Here is a 9,051-nt window from a genome sequence, read left to right as displayed (position 1 = left end):
ATGATAGTCTGCCCAACACTCAACTCTCTCTCATAGGATATGGATTTTGTGGAAAGAGGATTTGAGTGGAAAGCAACTTGGGGAAGGCTAGAGATCAAGATTCATATGGTAAGAATGGAATATCTTGGCCTCAACACAAGTGTAGGTGGTTCTCTCTCAGAAAAAGGTAAGTTGGAAGTGTAGGTTTGTTCTGATGGCTCTCTTCACGAATGAAGAGGTGGTGAAGGGGTATATATAGCCTCCACACAAAATCTAACCCTTACACACAGCTTGCCAATCTCGGTGGGACCGAATAGTTAAACTCGGTCGGACCGATTCAGCAAAGCTAGTGACCGTTAGGGTTTTCGGTGGGACCGACATGCAACTCGGAGGACCGATATGGTTAGGGTTAGGGCATAACGTAATCTGGGTGAGACTGATTACACAAACTCGGTGAGACCGATTTTGGTAATAAGCTAACCAGAGAGTTGGTCAGGTAAACTCGGTGGGACCGATCGCTCATTTCGGTGAGACCGAAACGTTACGAAGGGGAAATAGAGAGTTTACATTGCAATCTCGGTGGGACCGAGATCCCTATCGGTGAGACCGATTTGCCTAGGGTTTGTGGCAGTGGCTATGACATTTGAACTCGGTGGCACCGGATAGAAAGAGTCGGTGGGGCCGAGTTTGACTTTTGGTTTAGGTTATATGTGGATGTGAGAAAGTAGTTGAGGGCTTTGGAGCATATCACTAAGCATTTTGAGCAAGAGCCTCATTGAGCAACACCTCATCCCTCCTTGATAGTATTGGCTTTTCCTATAGACTCAATGTGATCTTGAATCACTAAAATAGAAAATGTAGAGTCTTGAGCCAATCCTTTTGTCCTTATCATTTTGAGGGGTCCACTTTTTTCATCCATGCCATGCCAAACATTGAGCTTTCTTGAGATATTAATCTTGAAATGGCATTAGCTCAATGAACTATATGTTGTTAGGAATTACCAAAACCACCTAGGGATAGTTGCACTTTCAACATAACCATCTTTGATCAACGAGCTAGTCAAGTAGAGGCATACTAGTGACACTCTGTTTGTCTATGTATTCACACATGTATTATGTTTCCGGTTAATACAATTCTAGCATGAATAATAAACATTTATCATGATATAAGGAAATTAATAATAACTTTATTATTGCCTCTAGGGCATATTTCCTTCACACCCAAGCTCTCGCACGGCGATCTCCGGCCTTCTCCGGCATGGCGGGCAGCGGATCTGGCTCCGACCAATCTGGATCCGTCGACTGGGTGGTCATCCCATGCGGGTTGGAGGAGGCAATGGTCATCCGCATTGCACTCTGCCACTCCCGGGAGGACAGCACCCAACCGACAACACGATCTGTCTGGTGCGACTCCATAGCGTTGGCGCATCAGGCCCTCAAATCCTCCGGGGCTGGATCACCGGGGTCCCGAGAGCCTTCAAATCTTTCCTTCCCTATCCCCGTTTCGACGGAGTATGAGTCCCACTGGGACCGGTGTGCCCGCCGTGGGAAGGAGAGAATAAGGGCGGCGGAATCCCGCCTCGCTGCCGACATGGCGGCGGAGGAGGTGGATGATGATGTGGCGCGAGCGGCTGCATAGGAAGAAGCCATTCGCGCCACATTATAAAGAAGCGACAGCAGAGGAACATGTGTGCCCTCGCTCGAGAGCAGAATCGGGCGGTCCGTGCAATGGTCGGGCTGTCACCCAAGAAGGACAACGACGGGTCAGACAGCTCCGGCGACGAGTAGATCTGACTCGATCCGTACTGCGTCTTCGATCGGTACTTTTGCGAGAAGGACGGCAAGGGCGCCGGGAAGGGGATGGGCAGCCGTGGATGATCTTCTCCATCATAGCCGAACATACCAAATTTTGGTAGTCTATGGCATATTAGTGATGTAGTAGCCAAACAATGTGTGTAATGCATCGTTTACGTAGTTGCGTGAGTTTGTATGGATTTGAGATAGGTTAAAATTTTAGCCTTGACCGGTCGGTGGCGGACGAGCCCGCGGGCGTTTGAGGTGTCGGATTAGTCAAGTCCGGTTGTAGATGCTCTTAGAGCATCTCCAACAGCCGCGCCAAAAGATGCGCGCGCGGGGTAAAATGCCCATTTAGCGCGCGCGGAAAGTTTTCGCGTGCTCCAGCGGAGGTGGGAAACAAGCGCGCGCGGTAAACGTTTGCGCGCGCGGGGGAGAAAGTTGTCGGTCGCGCGGTAGATTTGGCGCACCACTTCTGGCGCCCCTATAAATTGCGGCACTCGCCACGCGGTGCTCCACACTGCCACGCGCGCATTTCCCCCGCCACCTCACCGCTTCCACTGCTTTCTCGCTGCTTCCTCTGCTTCCTCGCCGCTTCAGCGCCCTGCCACCACCGCGCCACCATGCCGTCGCGCCGCCGGTCATCTTCGGGCTACCGCGGCGTCCGCGGGCGCCCCTCCGGCGCGTACTACGCTGAGATTCGGTCCGGCGACGTCCGCCTCAGCCTCGGCACGTTCGAGATCCCGCACGAGGCCGCCTGCGCGTACGACGCGGTGGCGTGGCACCTAGAGAGGCATCGCTTGTAGGTGAACTTCCACGACGTCTACACGCATGAGCAGGCGCAGGCCGTCGCCCCTCCTCCTCGTCTTATCACGGACCTGGACCGTGCGGAGCACCGTCGGCGGCAGCGCCGGCTCCTCATCGCCGAGGAGGACAAGCGAGCCATGGCGGAGTGGCACCGGCGCCACCCAGAGGACGTCGCCAACGAGCGCGCCTTCTGGGCGGAGAGGACGGCAAGGCGCCGCGCGGAGCGGGCGGACCGACGTCGGCGGAAGGCACTGGCCATATCGCGGTGCGATCTCGTTGGCGCCGTTGGAAAGTCGTTCTTCTCGTCAGACGATGAGCGTTGGGATAACATCTGGCTCTCTACCTCAGACAACACCAGCGAAGGTGATGATGAGGACGACTCGGAGTAGTTCTAGTTGCACCGTAGTTGTAGTTTAATTATGTACTTGTACCGTAGTTCTTTTTATCTGTCTATGCCATGAACTATGTAAAATATCTTTGTATCGTTTTTTATCTATGCTATGACTATGACAAAATATCTATGCACGCGTGCTGTTGGAGCTACGCGCGCGCTGCATTTTATCGCGGCTGCTGGAGTCAGCGCTACCCGCCACGCCAAACCAGATGATCGGCGCGCTGCAAACTGGTTTTTAGCGCGCCGCGCGTTGGGCGGCTGTTGGAGATGCTCTTAGATGTGCAATAACAATTTAATTCGTTCACCCTCAAAAAGAAAAAGAAAATGAATTCGTTGATAGAGGAAAAAAAAAGGCTGAGGGTAATGTGCACTTCTGTCGGGAGAAAACCATGAAACGGACAAGGGTGGGAGGAAATCTCCTGCCGGACGGAAGAGGGTGTGAAAGTGTGATGGCCTCACCGTACAATCCCCACCGGCGGCAGCTGGGCGGGGGGCAGTCCGCCTGGCCGGATCTCCCGCCGGAGCTCCTGGAGAGCGTCCTAGGGCGGCTCGCCCCGCTCGACCGTGTCGCCGTCCGCCTCGTCTGCTCCTCTTGGCGCTCGTGCGCGCGAGCTTCGATCTCGGCTGACCTCCCCTTCGAGGCCCCGCGCCTCCTGCTCCGGCGCCCCGGCTCCTGCGGCGGCCTCGCCTTCTTCAGCCTCCACCGCCGCGAGATCCTGCCTTTCGCCCTCCCCGACCGCCTCAGCTCCGGCCGGTGCTGCGGCCAGATCGGCGGCTGGCTCGCCATGGCCTTCGACGAGGAGCGGGCGATCGAGCTCCGCAACCTCTTCTCCGGCCAATCCGTGCCCCTGCCGCGGTCCCCCGTGTTCCCGGTGGCCAAGATCGTGCTGTCCGCGCCGCCCACCTCGCTTGGCTGGGTGGCCGCCGTGCTGGGCCGCGCCGGCACGGTGGCGCTGCTCCAGCCGGACGTGTCTGGCGGCGCCTGGATCACGATCTCCGCCGGGGGGCCGCACGGCGGGTTCCGGGACGTGGCGTTGTGGCGGGGGCGGCTGTGCGCGCTGGGCGACGACGGCACGGTCCTGGCGTACCGTGTCGACCTCCGCGCGCGCGTGGCGGCCGTGTCGGAGCTGCGCGGGAAGGACGCCAACCCTCTGAACCGGCTGGAGCGGCGGGTGCGGTACCTGCTGGAGTCGGACGGGGAGCTCCTGCTGGTGAAGAAGCTGTACAGCGTGGTGCGGGACTCGGCGGACGTGGAGGTGGAGGTGAGCCGGTTCCGGCCGGAGGGGTGCAAGTGGGAGTCGGTGACGGAGCTCCCCGGGAGGGCGGTGTTCCTGGGGTCGGTGGCGTCGGCGGCGGCGCCGGCGACGGCGGGGGTCCGGGAGAACTGCGTCTACTTCGCGCGGCGGGACGTGGAGCTGATGGTGCCGCACGCCATCGGCGTGTACTCGCTGGGGGACCGGGAGACGGCGGTGGTGGCCATCGCGGGCGGGCACTCCGTGGAGGTGGAGCCCGTGTGGATCCTCCCCTCGGTCGCCTGATCTGACCGACTCCACGCACCCACCGGCGTTCAAGAACAAATAAACCGAGCCCATGAGTTTTAGAACGCTTTATTCGGATGTTTTGGAACTGTGGATTGCTGTGCGTGTTGTTTTCTCTGCTTTGTTCATGGGGTTAATTGGCGATTTGGGTTTCTACTAGAGAGGCAAAGACCGATCTGTCTGAATTGCTGTGCATGTTCTTCTCTTTGCCTTGTTCAGTTCATCAGAAGTTCAGAAAGTGCCGGTATCTGCAGTTCATGAGATTTTACCTGTTTTTTTTCCGAGAAAACTTTCGATCAATTCATCAATTATCAACATAGTACAAAGAACACTAGAAGTAAAATTTACATTCAGGTCCATAGACCACGGAGCGACGACTACAATCACTGTAGCGAGCTGAAGGCACGCCGTCGTTATCGCCCCTCCCTTGCCAAAGCCAGGTAAACATTGTTGTACTTCCTCCTTTCCGGTTTATAAGACTCAATTCAAAAATCTCACCAATCAAGATAGATGGTGAGTGGTGGAATACTTTCTGTAGTTTGCAAAAGCACCCAATTAATGCTCTTGTTTTCCTCAAAAAGTATGTTTACCAATGCATTAATTGTAATGCATGCATACATAAATTACATGCATTGGTCAATTTTCTCTTAATACTTGCATGCAATGATTTAATGCACCTTGGAATCTGAACATGTGATGGAAAACAACCAAATTGAGCCTTATAAAATAGAAAAACTAAAATTTTGATATAAGCCCTATAAACCGGAAAGGATGGAATAGCAGACAGTCGGATTTTTTAGGGCAGATGCATCGTGGTCCGGCTTATGCAGTACGCAGACAAAACAGAATCAAACATCATTTTTTTGGCATGGCAATCGAACTTTTAAGATGGCAAATTATGTTGTGGCTAGGATGGCAATTTCCTTTAGCAAGTATGACTAATCCTCGCCATGTTCAGTTTTTTTTTGCTAGAAGTTGTCATGCTTACGACAACATAATTTGTCATAAAAAACGTTTGATTTGCCATGCTTATAAATCTGACGTGAGATTTTCAGCATTTCCCAGAAAGAAAGGCGACGATAGCCGGCTCCGGCGATGGCCATTGTCAGATGAAAGCCTCCACTGGCGCGAAGTGCCCCCTTTGCGCACGGTCCACGCGCGCGTCTTACCAGCGGGAAAGCGATAAGCAGTGTCCGCATCCGCCGCGTACCGATGCAGACTGCCGCTTCCGCTTCCGCTTCCACTTCCACGGGCTGAACTGAAGAAGGCAGCACGCCATCCGGAGTTCCCTTCTCGCGCGGCTCTCTTGTCCCAAATCCGCGGTGACCACGTTCGCCTTTCGGCCGAAAGTTCGCACTGATGGCACCATCAATCCCGTTCAAAAAAAAAAATGGCACCATCAATCCAAATGCCAGGAAATGTAGTAGCCCGGCACATGATTTCCTCGCGACCACATGCAACCAAATCCGTTTTGGCTCCTGGTAATAAGGTTGGTGTGCAACGCTAGGACACGGCCAGAACAGGCATCACTAACTACAATATAAAATGCCAGGCCACAACACAGATATGACAGAAGTTAGACAATACCGGCACGAAACAAAAGCTAACAACAACAAAACTTTTCAGTCACATACAGCCCAAGTAACACACCACCACCAACAACAAAATCTTCCAGTCCCAAACAAGTTGGGGAAAAATAGTTTAACAATAAAAACGGGCATATCACCATAGCAGATTCCAAGGACAACCAGATGAATTATCTAGTTGCCTTAGAATTTTTTTCTTGACATTTAATTCCCTCCAACATCATATATCAGCAGTTGAAGAAGTCGGAAAGTTTGATATAGTCAATTACGTGGTCCAAAGCACGAGATGCCCTTTACAACAGTAGACCAACATATATAATTTTTGACTAATTTTACAGCCTTATGTCTCTTGCTCATGTGAAGGCCAGGTTCTCAACAGAACAATCCAAAAGGGCTCCATAGGGGGGACAGAGTATATTCAAGCCTGTATACGTTCCGCCGGTACAACGGGGAAAATTTCAACATTTCAGATGTTACTACATTGCTCACCCCAGGGGCTAATCTATGGCAATTATGAGGAACCCCACCGAGATGTACATGAGGAATACGGGATATATGGCCAGAGCCTTTCTCCTTGGGTTCACAGCAGCGCTCATGAATGGGTAGGCAGCCCAGGAGCTCCACGCCAGTGTGACTGTCACCACGATGATCTTTAGTATGACATTGTCCTTCAGCAAGCAAATTAGGGCTCCAACATCCAGAGGAAACAAACAATAGCCAAGGAGACTGAGACTTTGGAAGAAGATGATGTGCCCACCCTGCAGGGAGACAGCAACAACTCGTTACAAAATTCCACAGCAGGTATAGTTTGGATCAAACAAGTGTTCTTTGTGTGTGAGAGGCATTGCTTACCAGAAGCAGAACATTTAGTGTTAAGATTATAGCCCCAGCTGCCAGCACAGCAAACGCGACAGCAAATACTTCAGACTACAAACACAAACGTCATAGAAATCAGCATTTTGCACGGAAGGAAACAAAGAAGAACTTGTAAACTACAAAGAGAGAGGACAGCTATAAGCAACACATACAAGTATATTGGCCACTGGAAGAAAATAACATAACAATGCTAATATGCCAACATAGAGAAATCAAAATCAGAAAAGGTTCAAAAGTGAATATTCCATATATCTGTAGCCATAATGTTCAATGTAACAGAGAAATATACGAGGAAATAACTGAAACGCCATGCTTTCTTCATATCATGTAATCACCATACCCACAACATTAGATGACATGCCTTGCATATTTACATTTGAACATGGTAAAAACAGCAGAGAAATATAATTGTGTTTTGGCATACTTTCTCCTCAGTCAGGAAAACCACCTAACCTGCTACTCCCAAATGCAATTACATTTCTTTCAAGCAAAAGCAGCATAGCACTCTTCTGCAAGAGAAAATATTGACAAAACATTTGGTTTCTTCTAGGTGTCAATGCGACAAAAATTTACTGCAAGTTCAAAAGTACATTATGTACTTGGCTATACAGAATTAGAGGGGTCTTTCAGATTATTAGCAATTGAGATCATATTTTGCACAAGGGCAGTTTTAGTAATTTGTTTTGTCACTAAACAGCACTCCATAATACAGACACTCTCCAGGTTCCAGAAGCAATCCAGTAAGGCTACGCCACATTGTTGCACAGTAAGAACCAATCTTAGAAGTGACCCTACACATTCGGATTCGCATTGACATTCACAGGTTCTAAGAGAACGTGATTTTTTTAGGCGCAGAATCCAGTACAGCTATACCATATTCTGTAATAAAATAACTAGTATTGCCACCTAGTTTGTCGAAATATCACCTACAAACCTTGCAGCTCAGGACAAGTCCATAACTAGTCCACTAGATAATTTTAGAACATAAAAAATGGACCAAAGGTTGTGAGATTAAATATGAAATTATGTTGGCTCATCATTCACCACTAGTACACATGGACATCAAGTTTCAGCATTGTGATGCCCCCAAACCAATTTAGAACCAAGAACATAGTGCATTCCCTAATATCGAGCACAAGAGATACCTGAATAGCTAATACTCCCTCCGTCTCAAAATAAGTAAAGTTAGTACAACGTTTAGTCACCTATTTTGGGACGGACGGAGCATAAAGTTGAGTCACCTATTTTGGGACGGAGGGAGTATAAGATAGAAACCTCAACACTTATAGCAGAGTTCACCTTTGATGATGATTGTAATTATCGAAGTGTGAAAATGAGCTAAAATGGGCACATGAAAACCCACAGCAGAATAAGCACATGTTTCATACCTCGTCTAGATTTAGTCATAGAAATAACAGAATGGAATTAATTGGATACAGCACTATGATTGATGGTTCTAATCCCATCCCCGCAGACCTAGTATACAGTCGTACAACACCAGATTCAGTTATCCCCTAGGCAACATCGAGCTTGCAAGGGAATAATAACTGTGACGCTTGCCTCCAAGTACTAACCATGAATGGCAACATACAATTCAATAATGTATAATCTGATCTACCTATAGTGAATTAGAGATATCACGAAGTCGAAGACTAACTAAGCAAGAGCTAAATCTCACAAATCGATGCAAAAGCTACCACGAGATCTGGCTGTGGAAGGGGTAGCAGGTACCTTCTTAACAGAGGCGGACCAGGACAGCGTGAGGCCGAGGAAGACGATGAAGAAGAAGGGGCCCCAGAGGTCCCAGTCCCTGAGCGCCTTGCCGGGGTCCTCGCGGTTGGGGTTGGGGAAGACGACGAGCTTGAGGTTGCTGACGATGCGTGCGAGGTCGCGCTTGACGGTGTCCCAGACGGGCTCGGTGAGCGTGTTGGGCGGGGGCCCGAAGCCTTCCGAGCCGATGGCAACGGAGACGGACGCGGGCGGGGCGGGGGTCGGCCCCTGGGGCACGAAGATGGGGACGGAGGAGGCGGGGAGGGGCGGCTTGGAGGACGGCGGGGGAGGCGAGGTGGAGATGGGGA

General features: G+C 50.8%; 2 protein-coding genes across 2 annotated transcripts in view; one reads left to right on the top strand and one right to left on the bottom strand.

Annotated features, from left to right (window-relative positions):
* Nucleotides 1–3,254: 3,254 nt before the first annotated feature.
* Nucleotides 3,255–4,769, top strand: LOC119269713. The gene has a single exon (XM_037551611.1). The coding sequence runs from the start codon at nucleotides 3,363–3,365 to the stop codon at nucleotides 4,509–4,511; it is 1,149 nt and encodes a 382-aa protein (XP_037407508.1). The 5' UTR covers nucleotides 3,255–3,362; the 3' UTR covers nucleotides 4,512–4,769.
* A 1,470-nt stretch (nucleotides 4,770–6,239) lies between these two features.
* LOC119272694 (protein YIPF6 homolog) overlaps nucleotides 6,240–9,051 on the bottom strand; it is a 3,397-nt gene continuing 585 nt past the window's right edge. Inside the window, exons 2-4 of the mRNA XM_037554122.1 lie at nucleotides 8,705–9,051; nucleotides 6,950–7,024; nucleotides 6,240–6,855 (exon numbers count right to left, since the gene is read on the bottom strand). Coding sequence (XP_037410019.1) covers nucleotides 6,595–6,855; nucleotides 6,950–7,024; nucleotides 8,705–9,051 — 683 coding nt within the window. The 3' untranslated portion in view covers nucleotides 6,240–6,594. The remainder of the gene's footprint in view (nucleotides 6,856–6,949; nucleotides 7,025–8,704) is intronic.

Source organism: Triticum dicoccoides, chromosome 3A (assembly GCF_002162155.2).
Source record: "Triticum dicoccoides isolate Atlit2015 ecotype Zavitan chromosome 3A, WEW_v2.0, whole genome shotgun sequence".
In the NCBI taxonomy this organism is placed as follows: Eukaryota; Viridiplantae; Streptophyta; class Magnoliopsida; order Poales; family Poaceae; genus Triticum; species Triticum dicoccoides.
This window is presented reverse-complemented; position numbering and strand designations above follow the sequence as displayed.

Coding starts and splice junctions, on each gene's coding strand:
- LOC119269713 (XM_037551611.1), top strand. CDS start 3,363: ATGAAACGGACAAGGGTGGGAGGAAATCTCCTGCCGGACGGAAGAGGG.